This window comes from Tursiops truncatus, chromosome 11 (genome assembly GCF_011762595.2).
Source record: "Tursiops truncatus isolate mTurTru1 chromosome 11, mTurTru1.mat.Y, whole genome shotgun sequence".
Classification (NCBI taxonomy): domain Eukaryota; kingdom Metazoa; phylum Chordata; class Mammalia; order Artiodactyla; family Delphinidae; genus Tursiops; species Tursiops truncatus.
Window position 1 is genome coordinate 7,651,355 of NC_047044.1, and position 26,472 is coordinate 7,677,826.

General features: G+C 41.7%; 1 protein-coding gene and 1 non-coding gene across 2 annotated transcripts in view; both read right to left on the reverse strand.

Annotated features, from left to right (window-relative positions):
• EP300 (E1A binding protein p300) overlaps positions 1-26,472 on the reverse strand; it is a 70,716-nt gene that overhangs the window by 3,362 nt on the left and 40,882 nt on the right. The window contains exons 12-30 of the mRNA XM_019943965.3: positions 26,096-26,205; positions 24,323-24,460; positions 23,605-24,042; positions 22,004-22,183; positions 21,638-21,782; positions 19,407-19,525; positions 17,966-18,205; positions 17,456-17,544; positions 15,340-15,420; positions 13,380-13,436; positions 12,659-12,736; positions 9,189-9,256; positions 7,868-8,018; positions 7,604-7,750; positions 6,855-6,968; positions 5,719-5,884; positions 4,769-4,933; positions 2,985-3,146; positions 242-523 (exon numbers count right to left, since the gene is read on the reverse strand). Of these exons, the coding sequence (XP_019799524.2) occupies positions 242-523; positions 2,985-3,146; positions 4,769-4,933; positions 5,719-5,884; positions 6,855-6,968; positions 7,604-7,750; positions 7,868-8,018; positions 9,189-9,256; positions 12,659-12,736; positions 13,380-13,436; positions 15,340-15,420; positions 17,456-17,544; positions 17,966-18,205; positions 19,407-19,525; positions 21,638-21,782; positions 22,004-22,183; positions 23,605-24,042; positions 24,323-24,460; positions 26,096-26,205 (2,930 nt within the window). The remainder of the gene's footprint in view (positions 1-241; positions 524-2,984; positions 3,147-4,768; positions 4,934-5,718; positions 5,885-6,854; positions 6,969-7,603; positions 7,751-7,867; positions 8,019-9,188; positions 9,257-12,658; positions 12,737-13,379; positions 13,437-15,339; positions 15,421-17,455; positions 17,545-17,965; positions 18,206-19,406; positions 19,526-21,637; positions 21,783-22,003; positions 22,184-23,604; positions 24,043-24,322; positions 24,461-26,095; positions 26,206-26,472) is intronic.
• Positions 8,177-8,279, reverse strand: LOC117314345 (U6 spliceosomal RNA). The gene has a single exon (XR_004529095.1). It is a non-coding gene; the product is annotated as a U6 spliceosomal RNA (small nuclear RNA).

The following is a 26,472-nucleotide window of genomic DNA, read 5'->3' on the forward strand; positions in this document are numbered from 1 at the left end:
AACTCTCCAGGATTAAAGTCATTCAAAAGCAGTTACATACTCTGCGTGGGCTAAAAAGCCCCGTTTTAGAGAAAGCCTCTAATCAACTACTCAGATTTGAGACCAGGCCCCACCCACCCCGTCCTGTTACTCACCAGTGGCCCCGGAGCCCAGGAAGGCCCTCCAGGCCTGCATAACCTCTGTCTGAATCGCATCTCAGGCACCTGGAAGCCCCCCCGCCCCTCCCCTGCCAGGGGCCTACCTCGCACACGGTGCAGTGCCAGCGCGTCTCCACGTGGTGCTTGCACTCGTTGCAGGTGTAGACGAAGCGGTCCTGGCTCTGGGTGTGCAGCTCCACCAGCATGCACATGGTGGACCACTGGGCTCTTCGGAGTGAGGAGAACTCCAGGTGCTTGTCCCTTGCGAGGGTGAGAAAGGCATCCCGCCCGTCCATCAGGTCGCAGGGGATGAGGGGGTCGGGATCAACGATGGGAGGCAGGGAGTTGGCGGCGGGGCCGGCGATGAGACGGATCACAAAGAAGACCTGCAAAACAGACAGGCTCATCCTGACTCTGGCGCTAGAGCACCACGGGGCACTGGACCAGATGCCGCGGACGGGTGGGCCAGGCTGTGCACCTGGGGGGCCAGGACACCTGGCTTAGTTTTATGACCACCTCGCAAGGTTACACGACATGGCCCTCTTTCTCCTGCTTCACTACCTCTGTGCTCTTCTCTGGGACTTGTCTACGATGGGCCTAAAGAATCTACATCTTATGTTTTCTACCTCATTCAATAATTTTTTCAAAAGAAGACTGGTCGGGTACAGCACCGTACAGTGGACATTCTGCCTCAAAGTGGTCTACTTTAAGATACAATCCATGATTTAACCTGACTCTAATCATAAGGAAACAGAAAAATCCAAATTGAGGGACATTCTATAAACAATTGGGCTGGAGTCTTCCATGTCATGTTAAGAAAGTAAGGCCAGGAACCAAAACATGGCGACTCGGCATGGAGCAGGAGAAGCAGGCCCGAGACGGCAGCAGCGGGCGAGGTTCCTGAGCGTGAAGCCACAGCGCGCTCACACAGAAAACGCCCTCCTTCCTAGAAGGGACTTGCTGCAATAAAGATAAAGAAAATGTAGCAGAATGTTAACAGCTGGTGAATCTAAGTGAAGGCTATGGGAGGGCACCTTCTATATAACTTTCCTGTAAGTTTGGAGGAAAAAAAAAGTTGGTAGGGGTGGGAAAATTAAAAAAGCAAAACCTCCTTCATCCTTGCTACAGAAACAGCAAAAGTTGAAGTTTGTTCACTGAAGTTTAAAGACACACAACCACCATTAATTCCCATAACCACTGGTGTAAAGGCTGCAAGAGGAAGCTCGGATTATATATGTAATAATAAAATGTAAAATGGAACCTTCAAGAGATCAAGAACTTGTAACTGCTGTATTGCCCACTATATTCTACCAGTTTTTCAGAGGCTGAAAATCTGTGCAAACTGGCAGTAACATTTGTTATATACTTGGGCAGCAATGCTGGCATAAAACAAGAGTCTAGAAAAAGAACACAGGGACTTGCCTGGCAGTCCAGTGCTTAAGACTCCGTGCTTCCACTGCAGGGGGCGTGGGTTCGATCCCTGGTCGGGGAGCTATTAAGACCCTGCATGCCACACAGTGTGGCCAAAAACAAAAACTTGAAAAAAACAAAAAAAAGAAAACATAGGACAAGAGTGCACACACTGACTAAAGACATATAAAAACAGATGCCGAAAGTTAAAAACATCAAGGGAGGACCGTGATGTGTGTGTGACCTTGTAATACTGGGTGTGACATTGTGGCTCAAAGAAAGCACTCATAAAGCAAGGAAGAGCATTTTGAAAATGCCTGATCTAACAAGTAGGGAATGTCTGCAGCAACCCATTCAAAAGAGGGGCAGATAAAACCATCTGGTGACTCCCTAGGAAATCTTCACTATGGCCAACCATCCAATAACAACCATTATGACTGATTCCACTGTATGTCACCCTAGAGCTAAGACAATACTTGAATTTAACCTAAATTGACGACCTTAGATTCTAACTCCTAACAGGTGACTACTACCCACATCTTCTTCAGATGATGTATCCACAACTTAAGTCACACCTATTATGACACACTCTAAGGGCTTTCCCCAACTGCTGTTATGATAGAATTCTGTGACACTATATATTGCTCAAAACAGCTGACAATCATTATCTAAGTGAGGCATCCACACCTTAAACCAAGACTTCAAGTCCCCTCTCCACATAATGGCCTCTTCCTATAAGAACTTGACTATGATGTCTGAACAGAGTCATACATGTTAAAAAACAACAACAACAACAAACTGACATGAATTACCCTTCAAGACTCCTCATCTTAGCAATGATGACGTTGGGGAGAAAAAGTCCAACACACCCAGTTTTACTCCCAAGCTACCTACAACAATAAAGCAATTTAAATAATGAAATAATTCAAAGTTTTAACTTTGCTGAGAAGGTGTTACAGGTGCATATATGAAAGTTTAACTTTTCTTCAATTCTCTACACTTCCCAGTTCCCTTTCAGGAAGGCAAATATTCATTCATTTTGCCAAAGTTCCATTACAGACAAAGTGGAGTGGCCAAATGGAGTTCTAAGGAGCTTGGTCTAAAACAAAACAATAAAGATACCCAACAAGCCAATCTCCTGAACAACGGACAGAAATACAAACATAAAAGGATCACAAACAACAGGGTCAGACAAACTATGCTTACACTTTCCCAGCACCATCTAGCTTTATAACAGCTACAAATCAAAGACGGCTTACGTTTCCTATTCTCAGCACCCACTCTAGCCATCCTCTTTTTGCCTTCTTTCCCCTCAAATGATTTTCTTCCTTCTGAATTTCAAATGGTCTGGTGCTCACGTCATAAATACCAACCACGGTGGGGAGCTTTTGAGAAATCCTGCCCTGTTCTTTTCCATGCTTGGTGGCTATATCTTACCTCTTTATGCTTCTCCATGGTGGCATACAGTTTTTGCGAGAGGTCATTGGATACATTGGGCATGCCTGGCTTCTTCTTATTGCCCCTACTCAGGCTGCTCTTGTTTTTGCTAGTTTTCTTATTATTCTTCTTTTTAGCATTTTTGCTGTCTCCCTTTGTCACCTGCAGGTTAGCACAAGAGGACGAGAAAATGTTAACTATTTGTTAAGAGATTTAAGAAAAAATAATGGTAAAAAGACTCCATTTTTTTCTTTTTTAAGACTCCATTTTTGAAACTAGAGATCATAACCTTCCACCTTACACCATCTGCTCTCTTCATTCCTCCTCTCTTTTTTAAAGCTGTTATTTACAGTAAACTAAAGTTCACTAACGTTTTTGCACTTATTTTCTCCCAGTGAAGAATGTCTCCACTAATGTCTCTTCGTTAAGACAATAGCTTTTTGGCCAGAAGAACCCCGCAGACCAAGGAGACACCTCAGGTGGACCCAGGCTATCCCAGATTTGAGGACAAGAACAAGGAGTGAGTGGCAGTGTGGGGTAGTGAAGTGCACACAGGAGCAGGGAGCCAAAGGCCTTGGCTACATTTCCTTCTGCTCACTTTCTAGAATTTTATGGGCCTACTATTAAAAAAAAAAACTTGAAAAACGTTCAATCGAGGAGTTTAAACTGCAGGCTGTAAAGGGTTTTTATTAGACTATTTAAGGGTGACTTTAATAGTTCAGACTCAGCAAGGGCAATTTCCCCATAAACTATGGGGAAATAAATGACAAGGAAAAGCTCCTCAGATGATCCTTCTACAACATAGGTTCTGTTTGGGGACTGGCAAACTCTGGCCCAGACCTGTTTTTTTTTTTTTTTTTCCCCAGACCTGTTTTTGTATGGCTAAGAATGATGGTTTTTATATCTATAAAGTGTTGTTTAAAGAAAAAAAGAAAAAACAGAAAAAAAAGAATGTGCTGGAGACAATATATGACCTGCAAGGCCAAAATATTCATAATCTAGACCTCTGCAGAAAAAGTTTACCAACCCCATGCTCTAGATGGTAATTTTCTCAGTCTTCCATTACTAGAAATCCAAGATTCCATTTAAAAATGAGGTCTGGTACTTCCCCGGTGGTCCAATGGCTAAGATTCTGTGCTCCCAATGCAGGGGGCCCGGGTTCGATCCCTGGTCAGGGAAGTAGGTCCCGCATGCCATAACTAAGACTCTACGGAGCCAAATAAATAAATATTTTTAAAAAATGAGGTCTGGGACTTCCCTGGTGGCACAGTGGTTGAGAATCCGCCTGCCAGTGCAGGGGACAAGTGTTCGAGCCCTGGTCTGGGAGGATTGCACATGCCGCGGAGCAACTAAGCCCGTGCGCCACAACTACTGAACCTGTGCTCTAGAGCCTGCGAGCCACAATTACTGAGCCTGCGAGCCACAACTACTGCAGCCCACGTGCCTAGAGCCTGTGCTCTGCAACAAAGAGAAGCCACCGCAATGAGAAGCCCATGCACCGTAACAAAGAGTAGCCCCTGCTCACCACAACTAGAGAAAGCCCGTGCACAGCAACGAAGACCCAAAATCAGCCAATCAATCAATTTATATATTAAAAGAAAGAGGTCTGATGCTAAAAAGGGCTTAAAACCACTCAACTAGAACCACAGTAACTTATCTACGCCAATATTTCTTGCCCAACTTGAAGAGCTGAGAGCTTTAAGACCATGTTGAAAACTTAAGCTCACTTCTGGGTTATACATGAGAATAGGTAGAGGCTGGAAAGGGAAATGCAAAGCCCTCACATCTGTGCTTTCGTTGCTCGTGTTCTCCTCTCGCTTTCTCTCTTCCTCCTCCTGTTCCAGTTCCTTAATGCTCTCTTCCAGTACATTGGGCCAGAAATCACCTTCAAAGTAAGGCAATTCCTTCGCGCTTGTTAATCGATCTTCAGTAGCTTGTTTAAAAATATCCTGTGAAAATATCCGTGTACAAATAGGAATTTATATATTAAAAAAAAACACGTTTATTATACAGAAGCAGTCATAGCTAACGGATGCAAGAAACATGAAGAATCAGATGTGTCTTCTGGAAGATGGCAAGAGATTTTATACCCAAGTATGATGTCCGGGGAGACATTTAGTGTCACAAACAGTGAAAGGTCTGGTCTGAAATCAGTATTTCTGGTTCCTCTTTCCTCTACCCACGAGGACAGGGAAATTATCCGCCTTTACATAACCAAGTGGCAAACTATCCTGTCAGGAACAATGGCAAAGGCAGCATCATTCACACCGTGGCTTCTACCACTCTTGAGACAGAACGCAGTGCGACAGGAGGCACGCCCGCCTTGCACACACCCTTGAAGTATCAGCAGTTCCTACTGAGAAATATGTTCAAAACAACCCCAATTACAATTACTGGAAACCACATCGTTAAAGAATGATTTGCTGGGCTGCTTAGGAAAACACCCATTTCATGTTTTCCTCCCCATGAGTAAAAACAGATAAGATATTTAGTAGTTCAAGTTTCTTAACATGGGATACCCTACAATCACAAATGGCTATTAAATATTTTGCCAGATCCACTCATCTTAGTAATTCAGGAAAGAAAACACCCGCTATCAAATTAGCTTAATTTTACAAATTACATGGAAGAGGGAGAACAAACAGGAGATTTCTGTTAAGATAGTAAAAAGAGCAGAATACAGAGCAGCAGGATTAGTCAAGCCACAGTTCTATCATCCCCCCCACCTCCTGACCTTGTAGTCGTGGACAATTCGCTCGGATACAGCCTTGTCGAGCATCTTTTTGTACCACTCCTGCAGTCGCTTGGGCTTGGGTATCTTCTGGTCAGGGGGGTGGCAATGGAAGATGTAGTCGTCTCCTTCACTTGGGGGGCATGCCCAAATATGCCCTGTTGTATACCTAACAACACAAAGAGAAGGAACATTCAAGAGAAAGATCACCCATCCTAGAAAGAATGTTATACTTTAAACTACAAAATGGAGTCAGTACAGAAACCAATAATTTCCCCGAGATAACATGAAGTGTGCAATCCACATCAGACCAAAAGTCTTAGGCCAGGGACTTCCCTGGTGGCACAGTGGTTAAGAATCCGCCTGCAAATGCAGGGGACGCGGGTTCGAACCCTGGTCCTAAAAGATCCCACACGCCGTGGAGCCACTAAGCCCATGAGCCACAACTACTGAGCCTGCGCATAGCAACAAGAGAAGCCACCGTAATGAGAAGTCTAGACACCGCAACGCAAGAGTAGCCCCCGGTCGCAGCAACGAAGACCCAACGCAGCCAAAAAAAAAAAAAAAAAAAAGTCTTCCAGGCCAGAACTAGGCATAACCCTGGATCAAAAAATTCCCAAATTTGCATTTAAAGACCAAACAAAAGCTACAATGCAAAGGAAAATGAATCCATGTCAGCAGGAGGGCTAAATGAAATGCAAACTGTTAAAAGGAATAACCTGCAAGGTGAGGTGGTGAGGTGCTAAATATTCTCAAGTACATATATACCTTGAAGGTAAGGAACCAGTCTGATGAATTTTTTTTTATCCCCAGACCTTAGTGTGATTTTGGTTTTGATACTCAGGTGCAAAAGGACCAAGTGCAGGTTAAGGTTCTGGCCCTTCAAATCAAACTGTACCTAATAGCTTAACTGAACAAAATAAATCTGGGATGGGTGCAACTACGGTCAAAATATCCATTTCTTTCCCACTGGCAAAATTAACCAAGGGTCTCCAAATTATAGTTCCATTAGATGAAAGCCAAAGTTGAGGAAAAAAGACCAAAAGTCACATATTTGCATGTATATCTCACCATAATATCAGTGGTGATTAGTTTAAAACTAATTAAACAAGTTGTTTTGCATTTGTTTTTATGCTTACCCTAATTTCTTGACGTATTCCAAATACCCAATTAGAATTTCATGATAGACTGCAGTCCTCAAGCATTTAGGACGGAAGAAATGAACACTGTCCAGGTATGATATGTAAACTCTCCTATACCAAACGAGGAGAAAGAAGCCAGGTCAAGTCACGCAACGAGTTCCTACTGATGTGGCTAAAAACACCTTCTCTCTTTTCTGTGCCCTTTGCTGACCTTGTCATTTTTAATGCTTATCACACAATATCACAGTTATTTAGGTAAATGACTAGATTGTGAACCCGTCGGGGGGTTTTGTGGGCCTGTGGCTCTATTACAGTCTCAGCACCTAGCAGGGCCTGAGACACAGTATAATCAGTCAGTATTGAGCAATCCAAACATTCTGGCAGCACTCTTATTCTGGCCTTTATACTATTTTGGAAATGGAGAATTCTAAACCATATTCTGCCTCATTTGTATGACATTCTTTCACGTACATCTCAGCAAGGTACTTGAAACAACCTAAACTTAATTACATTTTCTGAAAAGTCGTCATTTTGTGTTTTAAGCTGCTGTTCACATCCCTTTCCCTATTACTATGACCACACAAGAGCAGTATTTTCTAGTTTTGTTTTACTTCAATACTACACACTTGAAAACTTGCATTTCCAAAACAAGCACATCAAATATTTTCTTGTCCATTATGCTTGTTTACCTTACTATAACTTCAAACTCCCACGCAAATTAGAAAGTAGCCATAGTAAAGTCTTACCTCTGGTTCGGCGGGGGGCAGTCAGAACCATACTCTTGAACGTGCATGCCAAAGAAACACAAGTCAACACCATCAATCTCCTCAAAGGCAAAGAGGGCTTTCGTTCGATATGGAAAGGATTCTGCCATCTCTCCACTGTCTACAAACCTATACAATTCATGTTGGAGGGAAAGACCACAACGTTTCATTCAGATTAGATTCATCAACAGTAACTGTGTAGGAGCAACTGTGGATCCACAAAGAAAAGGGGAAATTATGAGGTACCTTGCTTTCATGCCTGGTTTGACTTCCACAGTTTTGTCAGAAGCATGAACTACTCTAACGGTGACCTCTCCTGACTCAGGGTGATTTTGTCGCCTCAGAAAGTCATTCACACGATTCTCCAGAAAGGTGCCAAGCCTGGTAGATGGCAACCCTAAGAATTTAAAAGTTAAAAGTTCAGTAGTATCTAAGGTGCAAATTTATTACTATCAGTCTTAAGTTTCAATACCAAATCTCATTTCTGCTTTTTCAATACTAACAAGATTACTTGGTAGATTTTGTTAAGTTAGCAATCTAGTTAATACTTAAAAAAAAGATTTAATGTGGAACCCTTTACGAGTCTATCATCCTTACAGAGCGCCATGCTAATCATCTCTATATCATTCTGATTTCAGTATATGTGCAGTTAAAGCAAGCAGGGTAGTTAATACTTTTTAAATGTTATTTTCCCCAACTTTTTATTTTGAAAAATTTTCCTTTTCAGAAGAGTCAAAAAACAGAACAAACACTCATATGCACTTTGCCTCAATTGCAGTAATATTAAACAACTGTCGGGTGCTTTGATAAGCTTTACAGAGGATTAAAAGCAACCTGTAGATCAGCAAAAAACTGCAAAGGCATCATTCTACAAAACTAAAACTGACGGCCATCCCCACCCAACTGAAAAGATCAGACAGGTCTAAATGCAGTCCCGACTAAGGGTATACACAAAACTGAGGGAATCAGTTTGAGGGAATTCATGAGATGGCAATTCTGGGAAAGTATTTCCACATCTGGCCTCCATCAGGATACGTGCAGGAACAAGAAAAACATATATCCTCCTTCCTATAAATAACTAGGTCTAATGATTTTCACACCAAAAACTACATTACAGTTCAACTTTAAGTACATCATGGAAAAATTATTTGGTTTTAACTTTGGTTAAATATTTCAAACAGGGGCTTCCCTGGTGGCGCAGTGGATAGGAATCTGCCTGCCAATGCAGGGGACACGGGTTCGATCCCTGGTCGGGAAGATCCCCCATGCCGTGGAGCAACTAAGCCCGTGCACCACAACTGCTGAGCCTGCGCTCTAGAGCCTGTGAACCACAACTACTGAAGCCCGCGCGCCTGGAGAGGCCACTGCAATGAGAAGCCTGCGCACCACAATGAAGAATGGCCCCCACTCAGAAGCGAAGACCCAATGCAGCCAAAAAATAAATTAATTAAAAAATTTTTTTAAAATTTCAAATAATGTTGAAACAAAATAATTCATTCTGGATGTTTATTTTTAACTATGCTTCAGTGAAGCTTTGCCAAATTTTACCTGTAAGAATGAAACTTACTTTTAGCAGAAAACTTATTTTCTTTTCTAGTTCGTGCAGTCTTCTTTAAACAGCCATCACAGACAAATCTAAAATGTAAACCAAGACTTTCCTTAAACAACTTAGAGAAACACTTGAAGTAACGTATGCTATAGAATCTATCTTATGTATGTGTAAGGTTGAAATTTAAAAGACAACCTGGGAGCAATATTTCTAAATACACAACAAAAAGTTAATGTAACCAATATACACAGAGCTTTTAGAAAACATTAAGAGAAAAAGGATAAAAAACCTAATTGCGGGCTTCCCTGGTGGTGCAGTGGTTAAGAATCTGCCTGCCAATGCAGGGGACACAGGTTTGAGACCTGGTCCGGGAAGATCCCACATGCCGCAGAACAACTAAGCCCGTGCGCCACAACTACTGAAGCCCGCACGCCTAGAGCCTGTGCTCTGCAACAAGAGAAGCCACCGCAATGAGAAGCCTGCGCACCGCAGAGTAGTCCCCCAGCTGCCACAGCTAGAGAAAGCCCGCGCGCAGCAATGAAGACCCAACACAGCCAAAAATAAAAAAAAAAAAAAGAAATAAAAAACCTAACTGAGAAATAGATAAAAGACATGAAGAAATGTGAAGGGCATATAAATTGGCATACACGCACAAAGATGCTGAAGAATCACAGATTAAAGCAGAAAATTTGTGTCATGGCCAATCACATTGGCAAAAGTCTACATGCTACCGGTGGGAATGTAAATAAGTACGTTTTGAAAGCAGCACTAATATTTTTTTAAAAAAATATTTTTTGACTACGCTGTGGGATCTTAGTTCCCTGACCAGGGATTGAACCTGTGCCCCCTGCATTGGAAGCCCAGAGTCTTAACCACTGGACTGCCAGGGAAGTCCAGCACTAATAGATTTTAAATGTACATTCTCTTTGTTTTTGCAATTACATAAGGATATGTGCATAAGTAGAATTTAAGTACTCATCAACGCCTGGCTGACCTTCAGTTGCAAGGATCATTGCAACTCCCTTAATTATCCTTACCCACTCTTAATTAAGGAAAGCACTAAAAAGGCCTATCTAAAGACAAGCCATATAAACATCAACTACTGTGCTTTTCCTTAGTGTTTTTTTCTGGAAATTTGTTAATTAGCCTCTTCTTTCCTGTGACCTCTGAACTAGCATCAACAGTCAGTCCAGGGGACTTTCCTGGTGGTCCAGTGGCTGAGACTCCACGATCCCAATGCAGAGGGCCCGTGTTCGATCCCTAGTCAGGGAATTAGATCCCACATGCTGAAACTAAAGACCCTGCAGCCAAAGTTCTTGCGTGCCGCTACAAAGATCCCACATGCCACAACTAAGACCCGGCGTAGCCAAATAAAGAAATGAATGAATGAATGAATATTAAAAAAAAAAAAGTCACTGGAGGGAAAGCAACCTAGAAAATAAAGCTCTTAAAACAACAACAACAACAGTCCAGGAAAAGAGCAGAGAGTAGATATCCATTCAAATGAGTCATTTAATACACAGATACTCCCCGAACCCTTCCCTTGGAACAGAGCTGGGATCAGCCCCATTCCTGGACAAAGAGAGGTAGCCCATAGCAGTAAACACATAAGTGTCACAATGGACAAAAATCCACTCACTGCCCATGAAAGGCATTGATGATGTGCACCCTGGGTAAATATGTGGAGAATATTCAGAAACAGAACATGAGGCCCAAGAATACCTAGTTCATTGAAGTCTGTATCTAGTCATTTTCATGCAACTTTGCCTTTCACTGGACAACACCTAGTTAACTATTAACCAACTCCCCAAAGGATTTTATGTTTGCTTGCTTGCCTGTTTATTTATTTATTTATGGCTGCGTTCGGTCTTCGTTGCTGTGTGTGGGCTTTCTCTAGTTGTGGCGAGCAGGGGCTGCTCTTCGTTGTGGTGCATGGGCTTCTCATTGCGGTGGCTTCTCTTGTTGCGGAGCATGGGCTCTAGGCGTGCGGGCTTCAGTAGTTGTGGCGTGTGGGCTCAGTAGTTGTGGTGCATAGGCTTAGTTGCTCCACGGCATGTGGGATCTTTCAGGACCAGGGCTTGAACACATGTCCCCTGCACTGGTGGGCAGATTCTTAACCACTGTGCCACCAGAGAAGTCCCCTGGTTAGGATTTGATTTAAAATCTTTTGGGGGACTCTCCTGGTGGCACAGTGGTTAAGAATCTGTCTGCCAACACAGGGGACACAGCTTCGATCCCTGGTCTGGGAAGATCCCATATGCCTCAGAGCAACTAAGCCCGTGCGACAAAACTACTGAGCCTGCAAGCCACAACTGAGCCCATGTGCCACAAGTACTGAAGCCCGCGTACCTAGAGTCTGTGCTCCGCAACAAAAGAAGCCCCTGCCTCGCCACAACTAGAGAAAGCCCGCGCACGGCAACAAAGACCCAACGCAGCCAAAAAAAAAAAAAAAAAAACCTAACCATGGTCACCATTCAGTATGCTGTTCAGTGCGATGTTCTCTCAGAGGCAGAAACTGAGGTGGCTCCTTGGCAACCTGCATTATCCATACCGTCTAGTTTTTCTACTACAATGTAAGTAATGTTCAAAATCTAGCAGGTTTAACTGTGTCTAACATCTCCTTGCTGGTTTCCAGGTGCTACAGACTTCCTGTTACCCTCTACTGATAAATCTTTTGTATTTACTTTTGATGCACAATGACCACTAAAGAATTTAAAACAGAATAAAGTATTTGTATATGGATTAAAACAATGCAAATAAGAGAAATATCTATATTTTTGGATTCTAGGTTATTTAATATTTTAAAACTGGATTTTAATGATCTTTTCCCAAACCAGAATAATTCTAGGGACTTCCCTGGTGGCGCAGTGGTTAAGAATCCGCCTGCCAATGCAGGGGACACGGGTTCGAGCCCTGGTCCAGGAAGATCCCACGTGCCGCAGAGCAACTAAGCCCGCACGCCACAACTACTGAGCCCGCTCACCTAGAGCCCATGCTCTGCAACAAGAGAAGCCACCGCAATGAGAACCCCATGCACCACAACCGAGAGTAAACCCCGCTTACCGCAACTAGAGAAAGCCCGCTCGTAGCAATGAAGACCCAACACAGCCATAAATAAATAAAATAAATAAATAAATATTTAAAAAAAAAAAAAAAAAGAATCTGCCTTCCAACACAGGGGACATGGGCTTGATCCCTGGTTGGGGAACTAAGATCCCATGTGCTGCGGGGCAACTAAGCCTGCGTGCCACAACTAGAGAGCTTGTGCACTGCAACTACTAAGCCACAACTAGAGAGAAGCCTGCACGCCACAGCAAAGAGCCCGCCCACCGCTACTAATACCCAACACGGCCAAAAATAAATAAACAAAAAAAAGAATAATTCCAAGAGACAGTAACTCTGAAGATAAAACATAATCATTGCAGAGAAGACAAACTTCCTAAAATTCACAACAAAGAAAAAGTCTAGGGAAAATACTGATGTCTCACCCAGATGGCCAGATGATCTCATGATGAAGGACACAGATCTGATGCATCTTTCTTCCACACTCCGTACATTCAACAAACCTGGAAAGGAAAAGTCAAAATGTCAAGATTAAATCCAAAAATTCAACCAAATCAAAACTTCCAATATTTCCCAATTTCTGACAATTCAAAAGATAGCCAAAATCACGTCCAAAGAATTGAAGAATAGGTTTTAAAAGCTCTTTAGTGTAACAGGTAGAGCAAATCTCAAAAGCAGTTTAGTCATTAAATATGAACTGTGACTATGGAATAAAAAGTGAAAGATCAAGATGACTGCTGGTTAAACTTCCAAGTGAGTCTGACACCATCATATCCATTCCAGGAATACCTAGAATACCAGTACATCTCTGTACCTCTGAATACTTCTGAAAGGCCTCACTATAAAGGAGGGGATTATGAACTGGTTTGAAAATACAGAGGACAACAGGGCTGGAATAATGGCACTGAGCAGAGGTAGCTTTGTGCTTCACTCAAGCCTATAAAACACCAAAATATTAGGTAGATTTAGTGAAATGTAAATGAATACTAACCATATGTAAATTTTAGCACTTCTACCATCTCTGTTAGATGTATGTTATAGATTTAGTCCAAGAATATAGAATCATCTCACTGGCTGTGCAAACCAAGAGAATGAAAGGAAGAAGGAAAATCAAAGTGTACTGACTACTCAAGGGGAACTACTTACAGTTCAGGATCCAGAGTGTCATTTTTTCTCTTCGAAAATTGTTCTTTATTTATTGTACTAAGGAAAAGAAGAGGGACACAATGAGAACAAGCAACACAGAAAGATTAGCAGTCTGACTACTGTTCTAATTACCAAAGGGCAAAAACCCCACCCTGTAAGTGGATTATTTAAATCTAAGAATATACCAAGGATACAACAGTACATTCTTGGCTCCCACAAAATGCACATTTACATGCCTATGTTTTTGGAAAGGACTTTATAGTAAATCTGTTCCCATTTACAGGAAGAGAACCCAGTAAGAACTAAAAACATGAATTTGTTCTTCTTTTCCTTTTAAAATCTTGCCTACTACTCTTAGTGTTAGGTATTTACACCTTCTAATAGTTTAATGTTCCTAGACTGAGCTACGTATGAAAGATACTGTGTATAGAGGGAGCTAAACCACTATTTATAAAAAATACTAAAATTTCAGGAGTCTAGTCAAATTCTTTATATTAATAAAAAATTTCAATGTTAAGAATACATATTTCAGGTTATTCATTAAAAAATTTCCACATGGCCTCCTACTCTGAAATCTAGCCTACCACACTGCTCATAGCCTCACAAATACAGGAGCTAACAGCCTTATTCTCCACCTAGAACAAACTGCAGGGGGCCCAACTTCGACTACTGTGACTCTACCTCACAAAAATGAGGAATGAGGACATTTCCCCATTTAAACTGTTTTCTGTTAGTTACAGGCTAGAGATTCATCGCTACCTGGCCTAAGGTCTTGCTACCCAAAGTGTGTTCTAAAGACCAGCAGTCTAGAAGGACCTGGGAACTTGTTAGTACCGCATACTCCCAGGCTCACTGCTGACCTGAGGAACTGCAAGAGGGGTTTCTACACTCTTCACAGTCAGAGTGGTGCTGTCCTAAGGTACAGAACATGTGGTAAGCCACTCAGTAGTACCCATGGTAAGGCTGCCTCCCTTTGCTGCATCAGACCTGACTTCCCTGGTTTAGCCAAGGTCAGAAAAATCTCTTAAGGTTCAAGGGGACCCAGTATCTACCCCAAGACCAGTACCAGACCCCACTATATTATATGTCAATGGTGACTGAAGAAAAAGTACAACTTGAAAACCCAATTTGAAAACACTAACCAGTTTTTCTCAGAAGCCCTGTTTTTACTAGTAACATAACAATTCCATACTTTTTGGGGAAATGTTCTGAATTGACTGTTTATTATAGGTTAAACCGGAAAAGAAGCTGAAGAATATTAAAAGGACACCAAATAGTTCTTTCTTCCTAAAACAGTCCAAATTTGTGTGTGTAAACTAAATCTTAGAGATCAGAAGTACTATGAGGCAGTTTAGGCTATGTTTAAAAATTTTTCTTGGCATTTACCAAACCACAAGAGCATGCGAGATTGTGAATGTCCAACCAAGTCTCTTTCTAATAAATCACTCTCACAAACTCCTAAACCCCTAATGATGTTAAATGACACTGACGATTATAATGACTTTGGTATCGTTAACCTTTATGAGAAGGCTGTAAGGTGGTTATATTTGTTCAATTCCTCTCAAACTCAAAACAGTTAACAATGAAGTTCCCTTGCACTACAGCCTTTCACTTTTTAGGAGAAGCTGATTATTTCCCTATAGAAGAAATATATCTGAAATGACCATCCAATATTGATGTATTCCCTAGATCAGTACCGACACAACTCACTGCTGTGATGGAAATATTCTCTATCTGTGCTGACCAATATGGCAGCCACTAGCCACAGATTGTCTACTGAGTAACTGAAATTGGGAATTTTAAATTTTATTTACTTTGAATTAATTTGAATCTAAATAGCTACCTGTGGCTATACGATACTGGACAGCATAACCCAAGACCACTTAGAAGCCTGAGCATAATCACCTGACAACAAACTGAGAAATAAGAGAATACTTTCCAAAATAATATAGTTACTTACGTTTGAGGCTGGGAAGGGTCATCCCCCAAAGAAACGCTCTCCCCTTGGATTTCATTGAAACACTTCTCACAGAAATGATACCTGTCGGCAAGAAGGCCATACTGGGGTGAACTGTTCCGTTCACACAACACAGCCCAAGCCAAGCAACGAAGCCACCAATCACAGCAGGCCAAGAGGGGGACGGGAGCAGAGAGCAGGTCATCAACGGCGACAAGGACATTCAATGATGCAGATTTATGGGCACCACAGTTTGGGTTTTGTTTTTGGTTTTTGTTTTTTGCAATCAAAGCCAAGTGCAGACAACGACAAGCATGAGGGAGAAAAAAAAAAACACAAAACAAACGAAGAAATGAGGGATTGCAGGACAACAAAAAACATAAAAGCAAGACAAGACAACACAAAGCAGAAAGCCAAGGCAAAGCACAGATTAGCATTAAATATCTCAATGGGATCACAAGTAGCAAATGATTACAGCAAATAAAACAAACAAGTCTCACACAGACCTACAGCCTTTCATTTTAGTAATTTATGCTACTTGATGCAAATAATCGAAAGTAGGATAAATATACTGTGGAGAGAAGAACTACTACTCTATTACCTAAACATAGCAAAGAAAAAACCTTCCCCACTTCCAAAGAAAAAAATCCACTATGGATACAGTACCAGGAAACAATCATCTAGAAACAACTGTGGTTTGAAAAAACACCCCAAATTTCCTTTTGATCCCAAGGAAGCCACATAAGTACAATAAAAAGTCTGCACAAGCAGTTAAACACTGATTGTAGCCACCAACTGACATAGTTTAAGAGGGAAAAGGCAGTGGTGTATGCAGATACATGATTATATATTCCTGGGTGCTGTAGATTGGTGCTTAAAATCCAAAAAAGGTACATAAATGCCAAGATTATAGCATGAGATTACAGCATGCCAGCTGTCACTTGCTTTTTTTTTTTTTTTTTTTTTGGCGGTACACGGGCCTCTCACTGTTCTGGCCTCTCCCGTTGCGGAGCACAGGCTCCGGACGCACAGGCTCCGCGGCCATGGCTCACGGGCCCAGCCGCTCCGTGGCATGTGGGATCTTCCCAGACCGGAGCACGAACCCGTGTCCCCTGCTTCGGCAGGCGGACTCTCAACCACTGTGCCACCAGGGAAGCCCAGTCACTTGCTTTCTTGAACAACTTGAACCCCCACTTTTCCTAGGTTTTAAGGAGTAAAACACTATAGATTCTTATGACTACAAAGCATTAGGGGAGTGCACCTAACTTTTTGTAAATAAAACAAAAAGCTTAAGTGACTTTTTCAAAGCTAGAAATACATCTGTAGCACACAAGTTCAGCAAAAAACGACCACCATGGGTTTGGGTCATCAAAGTATTGACTGTCCAGCCTTGCTTTTTTATTTACATCCCATGCCAGCTATACTGTTGGCTGATTACACAAAATAAGAGACAAATTATGATTAAGATAGATTAGCAAATCCAATTTGTGTGATTACAGCCCTTATTTGAGCAGGAGAAAATAAGGCAGAAGTGTCTAATTTATTAGAAGCCTACCGTCCATGGTCATATGCAAATTTTTGTAAGGAACAGTCTGGTACAGAGGTCTCTTTAATGTGCCCAACAGAGGCAAAGCAAATACCCTGGGATCCTTTGTTTTTACATACTCCAAGAAAAACTTAGGTATCAGCTGCACACAAAAAGGAAACATTTCCTAAAAGATACAGCTGGCTAGGAAACTTTTGGTTAAAGTTTTCTGGGTGGTTTTGGGAATGGCAATAGACGGCAGCAATTTCACAGGGAAGTAGATCAATCAGTTTGAAACTTTTTTGTTTTTGCCTGAGGCTGTGGTGAGCTATACAAGGACAGTGGGAAAAAAATATGGGGCCTGGGACGTAATCCCAGGTATGCCACCAACTCATAAAGTTGCTTAACTTCTTAATGCCTTGGGTTCCTGCCTTATAAAAATAAGGGCCCAGAAAACTGATACCAGAACTTGTGCTGTACAGTTGTTTTCAAGCAAGTTACACATGAACCATGACTGTATGTGTGCTGGTCCATCCGCATGCACTCCCTGGACACGCGGACACTCTGACCATGGTCCACACAGGTCGAGCTTACCTGTTCTGGTAACTGTAGTAAGTGGCATCACGAGGGATTGTGCATAACTGTTTGCCATAGCAACAGAGTGTCTGTGGAGAGAACTCCAACTGCAAAAGAAACCATTTGTTAAATATGGTTTGAAGGGCAAGCTAAAATATTTACACTGGCAAGTAAATCAGAAACAGAAGTTAGTGAAGCCTTACTTTTCATTATGTCTCTTATAATGGGTTATTTCAGTTTCCAAGACAGTTCACTGAACTAAAACTAATCTTGTTTGCTACTGTTTTATTCCACCACTCTGAGGTAAGCTTAACAGTCATATCCTTCCACCATTTACCAAAGAACTGAAGAGGACAAGAGGAGCTCAATGTGAATTGCCATGTACAGGAAAACTAGTATATGCCACGCCCCGTGCACCACAGGTAAATACGACCAAGTCCCTATCCAAGATGAACTTACAATCTGATGACTCAGGATTCTAACTGGCAAGTTTTCCATGCAGTTCTTATCTGTGCAAACATTTCTTACCTTTCTGCCACAGCAGTATCCAAGGCTTTGCATGACTGGGTCAATTTCTTGTTCAAAGACCTCAGACAGCTTGGAGCAGTATTTGTACACCCGTGATGTTTTCCGATTATATAACCAAGCATTGTTGAACATAAGCCAAATGTCATCCACATACTGCCAGGGCTCCTGATACTGTCCAGTGTCTAACTTCCTTTTGATAGTAGAAAGATCCATGGGGCTCTTCACAATATCAAAGTAATCCTAGAAGGACAAAGTGACACCAAACAACATTATCCAAAAGTCTCACTATATTCAAGGTCCACAGCATATCTTGCTATAATCATTATAAATTTTCTGGATAATGTTGAGTCTCTGATGTGTCTGTATTTCCAAAGAAATGATCGATACCCATCACTTTTTTAAATCATTAGTCTACAGAGATATGAAGCAGCCAGGGGCAGAGAGAATAACAACTACTCTGGATTTTGTAGGAGCAAGCTGATCGTCTACAGGAGCGATTCTAGATACTTTACCATAGTACATGTGTGATCAACTTAAAAGACCAAGAAATCAAAGACCCTTCACATTTTAGTACTAGATGCAGCCTACAGATGAAACTAAGCCCAGAAAATATTGGTGATCTGTCTAAGGCCACAGAAAAATATAGGAAAAAAAAAAAGATTCTAACAGATTTTTGCCCCTCGAAGCACTCCAATGACTTATCCAATACAACTTAAAATACTCAAATGAAACCTCCCAGCAGCCTGGTGTATAAAGGCAACTTTAAAAGCAGATGAAGCTAATTTGGATCTATCTTTCCTATCATGAACTACTGCTACTCAAGTGATAAAAATAAATAAACCATATGATCCAGCAATCTCACTCTTAGATATATACCCCAGAGAAATAAAAAGATACACACACCAATTTGTATGTAAACATTCACAGGTGTGCTATCCCCAACAGCCAAAAAGTATAAACAACCCACATGTCTATCAACTAATAAATGGATAAAGAGAATGTATGCACATCCATATGATGAAATATTGCTGGGCTGTAAGAAGGAATGAAGTATTGATTTGTGCTACAATATGGACAAACTTTGAAAACATTACGCTAAGTGAAAGAATCCAGTCACAAAGAACAACATACTGTAAGACTCTCTTTGATGAAATGTCCAGAAGAGACAAATCCACAGAGGCAGAAGGCAGACCAGCAGTTGGTTGGTAGTAGGGGCTGTAGGTGGAAATGGGGAGTGACTGCTTATGGAAATGGGGTTTCTTTTTTGGGGTGATGAAAATCATCCAAAACTGACTGTGGTGATAACTGCACAATTCTGTTAATACACAAAAACCATTAAACTGTGCACTTTAAATGGGTGATTTGTACAATATGTGAACTGTATCCGAATAAAGCTGTTAACAAATTTTAAAAGAAAAGAGAAGTACCACCACATACTTACAGGGATTCCTAGAAGCTGGGGGTCCACAGGTTGACGAAAGGGAAGGGATTCTGGATCCTGTCGGTAAAGTGCCTCCAATGTTGGCATCAATGCCTGTCGTAACTCTTCAGGTTTGAAAACTTAAGAAGAGTATATTTGAAATTAGTTACCAATTAAGCAAAAGAGGAAAAAAGGTTCAAGTCAAAACTATAAAATATATCTCAAGGCTCAGAAAACACAAAATTCTCTACATTATCCCCATGAAATATCACTAAGGGTGTTTCTATTTCCTGGTTCAGAGAGATCCTTTATAACACCTTGTCGAGGGGCTTCCCTGGTGGCGCAGTGGTTGAGAGTCCGCCTGCCGATGCAGGGGACACGGGTTCGTGCCCCGGTCCGGGAAGACCCCACATGCCGTGGAGTGGCTAGGCCCGTGAGCCATGGCCGCTGAGCCTGCCCATCTGGAGCCTGTGCTCTGCAACGGGAGAGGCCACAATAGTGAGAGGCCCGCGTACCGCAAAAAAAAAAAAAAAAAAAAAAAAAAAAATCCATCTTGTCCAGTCACCTTTAAATACCCTTCATGGCTCAGATAATTTCTCAGTCAGAAACCCAGTTAAGATAGTCTTGACCAAGTAGAAACAGAATGCTAAGCCTTCCAAAAATTTATGAAAAGACTTGTCAGAATGTTCCAAAAGATACGACAGGCGGGGGATGCTGTGAAGCAAGAACGGAAGAAGCCCTCCTTCCTGGTATCAGCATGTAACAAGTCAGAAATTAGACCTGGTATTGTCTTATCGCCAAAGGAATCAGAGCCACTGAAGGCCAAGAGTCCTTTGAAATGTTTGATGTTTTAGAGCTTCAGCAGAAGACGTATTTACTATTTTAATGGCAAATGTTAGGTTCCAGTCTAAAGAAAGAACTAAATTGTTATTGCCAGAATGATGGACTCAGTTGATCAAATTATGCTCAAATGTGTTCTCAGTATGTCTCCCAAAAGTCAGGAAAGATTTGCTGGCATGTCCCAAATGGAATTAATTTAAACTACCATTTAAGAAGCTGGCCATTAAGGGTCCAGTTCGAGCTTTGAATCAGTCTGAGCAGAGAGGCCTTATTACTTCTTCTATTTACAAATTAATTTTATCTTCAAGGGGGTATATCTGTCAGTACCTTGAGTATTTTTTCACGACATGGTGGGGGCTGACATGAAAAAAATCAGACAGACGGGAGAATCTTCTTTGTCTCATACTTTGTTGTGCTTTGAGCAAATTTGTGAGATTAGCTGTTTTAAAAGCAGATTCCTAATATTAAGATTGGGTTTGTTGCAGCCTAGATCAAAATAACATCTCCATATATAACAAACATTTATTCATTCATTCATTGGCCATGCCATGCACATGCAGGATCTTACTTCCCCGACCCGCGGGGGATCAAACCCATGCCCCTACAGTAGAAGTGTGGAGCCTTAACCACAGGACCGCCAGGGAAGTCCCAACAACCTTATTTTTAAATGAAAATAATTTTTTAACTCCATCATTTTAAAGTATATTGTATTCATGGAGCACTTTTGTATACGTCATCTTCAGGAGCCAGCAGATTCCTCTTTGAGATAAGTCCTACCTGTGCCATTGAAGGGGTCACTAGAGCCACGAGAAGTTCCAGTCCTAAACTAGTTAGTAAACTAATTTCTGTGGGAATTGTTTAACACTCTCTGCTAAGCATTGCTGCTTGCTTGGCTTGACTCATTAATATTCAGTAGCGTGGTTCAGAGCAGAGACTCTGAATCAGCCTGCCTGGGCTGAGTGAGCTGGGAAGTGTTACTTGACCTTGCTGAGCCTCAGTTTTCCTGCCTGTAAAACAGTGATCAGTAACCTCACAGAGGGGCTGTGAAGTTCTTAGATGAGACACGGCAGGTTGTAGCACAGTGCCTGGCGCACAGCAGGTTAACAAAAAATATTATTATTGCTATTATTTCCTGCATTTTAGTCAAGAATATTATTTAATAATTTCTGTCCTCTAACAAAGATAAATTTGAGAAATTGTTAGCCACCCAGTGACTGTAGGATGCACATATACCTAAAGGAAAGAAAATTTCTTCTCCAACATTAGCAATAATGAAGAGACCAGGCCAAGGGCTCCAAGCTTAATGAAATCACATTAAAATTCAATTCCAAGGCCCAAGAAATCCAATCTCACTCTACTAAGGTCTTTGGTTTTTACTCTGTCTCCACAAACACAGAGCCTAAGAGACTCACTCTTCTTTTTTGACTGTCCTGGGGCTGGAGATGACTGGGCTGCTGAAGTACTTGGCTGGTCTTCCTCCTCTTTTGTTTCAGTTTTTAATTCAGTGCCTCTCTCTTCTGTTTCTGTAGGTTCCACTTTACAGTCTTCTGCTTTAGTCTAAAAGGCAAGGTAGGAATTTTTGGTTTTCTAAAGACATGTAACTGAGAAGCAATAACATCATTATCTTACTTACTCTCCCCTGTGGATGTAGCTGAAGACCCTTTTTCATATGGAAATCAATAAAATAAGACCTAATTATAGAATACTTTCCTGTAACATGTTTGAGTTCCTAGACAGAGGTCCTAACCAAAAAACAGCAGTAACTGCCCTACTCTCACCTCTGGAATATCCTCTGGCTGAGTATCTGCTGGTTCTGGTGCATCCACTTCCATTTTAGCCTCCATTTTCACTTCCTGTGAAGGCTGCTTCTCAGGAATGGCCTGAGAATTCACTTCCGTGCTACTAGTAGATGGAGGGTTTGATACCTGACCTTCGATGCTTACAGCTGGCTGGGAAAGCTGGGTAGAAAGAGGGGGAAAAACAAAAAGTTTGCCTATTACACACAACAAGATGGCATGATTAACTACCTATCTTTAGGCTAGTGTCATTACACCCACTGATGGTGCTTTCACTTACTCAACCTATTTCGCCCCCTTGAAGTAAATTACACTCAAGAATAGGAGACTGAGGACTTGCAAATATAGGTTGGTTGGTTGCAGATAAAAGAGTAGGCAACTGTTTCTTCAGTAACTCATTCTGTGGCAGTGTGCCTGGGAGGGGGGTTTCAGAAATGACTACCTCAGAGGAGTTCATGTTTATAGAAAAATGGAAAGAGAACAAGGATGCCTGGCAATCTTTTCTTTTAAACTTCTCATTAGAAAAGGTTTCAATGTACAGGAAAGTAGAGAGAATATTATGAACTCCCACAATAAGCAGCTGTTTTGAATCATCACACTTTAATGGGATAACTAGCAATCTCTGTTTTTCCCCTAAGTCTTCCAATAAGATATCTCATAATGAGAAATTAGTATTTTCAGAAACTATCCTACATAGAATTAAGTTTCCTTTCTGCATCCTGCCTTTCCTTACATATCAGAAGCTAAGATGAACCAGTCATGGATAAGCAACGTTTTATGAAGTAGCTATAACTCATGGGGATCCTCAGCTTGCCAGTATGACAGAGAACTGAAATATTAGTATCAGTGATCAAGTAGAAAGTTTTAGATTGTGACACATAGAGTTCTATTAGTAAGAATGCAAGTATTAAATGTGCATTTGGATCTCTACTATATAGATAACAAGCCTTTCACAAGGAAGCTACCGGTTTGTTTCAGGCCCATAGTTTTCTAATCTCTTACATGATGAATTTTCTAACTTTGGCTAGTACCACAGACACTCATAAATCGATGATTTTGTTCATTTGCTCTTGAGTACATCAGTTCAGACTGTATGAAAAGATTCTTTAAATATCTGTAAAATTCACGTGGGGTATTAAATGTACTGTCGATGCTCTCCCTTTGTCACCTCTCCTTACATGCCTTCGAGCCTCGTAATACAACATGACCATGGTCAACATACGATCTAAACAAAATCTTTTGAGCTCCTCCTACGTTAGGTACGACAGCAAGAAAAAAAGAGAAAGAAGGTCTGTAACTATAAACAGATTCTAGTCTAACTGCGGAGACAACAATAAGAGAAGAAACAACACAGAAGAGAAACAGCACAGAGAATTCCCCGGCGGTCCAGTGATTAGGACTCGGCACTGTCACTGCCGTGTGCCCGGGCCAGGATCCCTGGTTGGGGAACTAAGATCCCACAAACCATGTAATGCGGCCAAAAAAAAAAAAAAAGGGAGAAAAGAATAAAGAAACAGCACAGAAGCAGTGTAAAACTATAGCACAGCTGACACGATCCTGCTTAAAGCCCCGTCTCTGCTTACTGGAGTTGCCGGCTGCGGAGGCAGCAGTGGCGCCGTCGGGGTGGGCACAGAGGCTGCTGTACTCTGCTGGGACAGAGGCTGCTGCTGCGCCTGGTCAACTGAAGGAGCAGCAGGAAGTGAAGGCTGCACTTGGGGAGGAAGTTGTGTTGGTGGCGGTGTAGGTGTCTGTCTTGGAGGAGGATGTAGAGCCTGGGACTGTGGCCCAGGTGGCATGGCTGGAGGTGTAGGAACAGGGGCTGGAATTGCTGTTGCTGGTGGCTGCTGAGCCCCTATGCTTGGGGGAGTGTGGTGAGGGGTTGGGGTACGACTAGGTACAGGTGAGGGTGAGTTCTGATGCAGAGCTGGTTGAGGGAGAGGGGGACAGTGAATGTGGCTCCCTTGGGACCCAGGAGGCATTATAGGAGAGTTCACAGGGCAGGAAGAACTGGACATTTGTGCCTGTTAAAATGAAAAACATAAGACGCAATTCAGAACAGAATTGAAAATCCAACCAATACAGTATGTAATTAAGTAGACTTAGTAATCCTTTCATGTTCAGAATACCATGTCCATAACTGTTCTTATTAAAAGCTTAATCATCTATTTCCACCCATTATTTGCTGTCACCCATTATTTGCTGTCACCCTTCTCTGTAAAAACCCAAATTAAGAAGTTCCAGGAATCACGGAAACAAGTTTAAAAAAACAACAACCAAAAAAAACCCATTTGTGAGACATACTTGAGACACTGGTGCTTGACTGCCAGACGGAGCCAAAGGCATATTTGTTACATTCATTCCCTGTGTTGAGAACTGAGTCTGAGGAAGGAACTGGCTCTGGCTGGAAGGCTGCTGCATGCGAGGCCCATAGCCCATAGGCTGTACACACATACAAAAACAAAAACAAAAAAACACAGAGCACCAAATTGCTTTTTTTCAGTTATTCTACTATAGCTGGAATTACCAATTGCTCTGGCTCTGCTATGGGGAGGGTGGGGTAGGAAAGGAAGAAAGTGGTGCTACAACAGCTGACGCTCATGCCAAGATAATGGAGAACAGCGTCACAGCTTACCTAAGCCCACCGTCAAGAAATTGCACAAATGCATCTAGAACGAGGCACATAGGTAACTGCCTATACACTCCGTTTGTTTTATAAGTGAGGAGAGCGAATCACAATTTCATGAGGTCTTTGCTTACGTAGGCGGTATTGTTAAAGCACAAACTATAAGACTCCATAGTGAGTAATTATGGATACCAAAGGCCAAGAACTTCAAAGTCTAAGAAAGGTATTTGTTTCATAGGTTAAAATGAAGAATAAGACCCCTCATTAAATACAGCAGACTGGTGCTAGACAACTCCAAAGAGGCTTAACAACTGATAGTACTAACTAACTCTGAGAGGCAGGGTAAGGGTTGGGGACAATATTGAAAGCTGGATGACAGGTTTAGAATTTGCACAAGGAGCAGTGAGATGCTCAGAGGCCATCTTCTCCACGCTCTAAAATCAGGCAACTGCCCCTCCATCACCCTTGACAGTTTCCTGCCTGGGTAGGTTCTGTGTTTGGGGGAGAGAGGCATTACGGAAGAGAGATGACTGTGTCAAAGTATGCAGACTACTCAACACTGAGACTCCAGGCAGTGGCGACTGGCTGCTCCTACAAGCTTTCTAGTACTGTGACTATATATGAACAGTATTTGGAAGGAAATCTTTCTTTTAGTGTTTATTTTATATAAATTATAATCAAGAAAGTCCTTAACGATACAGGATCCTATAATAAATATACTTTAGACACCTGATTTTCCCACTTAAAGCTGTAAACACCTTTCATGCCATCATATAAATTCTGAAATTATTGCTTATGAAGCATTCCAATTTACAGATGTACTGTAATTTAAACATAATCCCTTACAGTACATTCAGGCTATGGCCTTTTCCTAAAACACAGTACATAACGTAGCATCCTTAATATGCATTTTCTTCAAATTATATCTTTTTTTTTTTTCGGGACACGGGCCTCTCACTGTTGTGGCCTCTCCCGTTGCAGAGCACAGGCTCCGGACGCGCAGGCTCAGCGGCCATGGCTCACGGGCCTAGCTGCTCCACAGAATGTGGGATCTTCCCGGACCGGGGCACGAACCCGTGTCCCCTGCATCAGCAGGCGGACTCTCAACCACTGCGCCACCAGGGAAGCCCTTCAAATTATATCCTTTTAGTATCTCAAGAATTATTTATGTAGGATAAATTTCTAAAAACAACGCATACAGGTAAAAGAGGTAGGTGAAAATTAAGGACTTTAGTATTCTCTGCCTAATTGTGGTATATGGTTTAGTTTTAATTATTTAATCATGTCTATATTAAGGGTAAATACAACAGAATTATAGAAAAAAATCAGTGTTAAGAATTAATTATGTATAGTTAGCTGTTTAAGCAAGTGTGAGAATTTGTTCTCTGAAAGAAAAAAGGATTTTAAAAATGTCAAGTAAAGGCCAAAGATTACTCAGAGGTCAAACTTACCGGGTTGAGAGTTCCAGGTTGAGCTAACTGTCCATGGTGCTGAAGAGGAGAGGTTTGCCGGGGTCCAATAGGGGGCTGGGGCATACTCATCTGGCCAAATTGATTCAAACCTGTGAGTAAGTGTAAAATATTAGATCTGAACACCTTCATGTAATTGGAGAATAAAAGAGTTCTTATTTATGATTCTATGTCACTGTATCAGGACAAATAAAGGCACCTGCTTCCAACTGTGAATCTCTGTTTAATTCACAGCAGCCACAGAAGGGCACTGTTAATGAATGTATGGTCTCTGAACCAAATTTTACAATCTGGAATAAATTTCATCTTGGCTAGTTGTTTTTAAATGGATGCTTGATCATTTAATGTCTTTTGCCCCT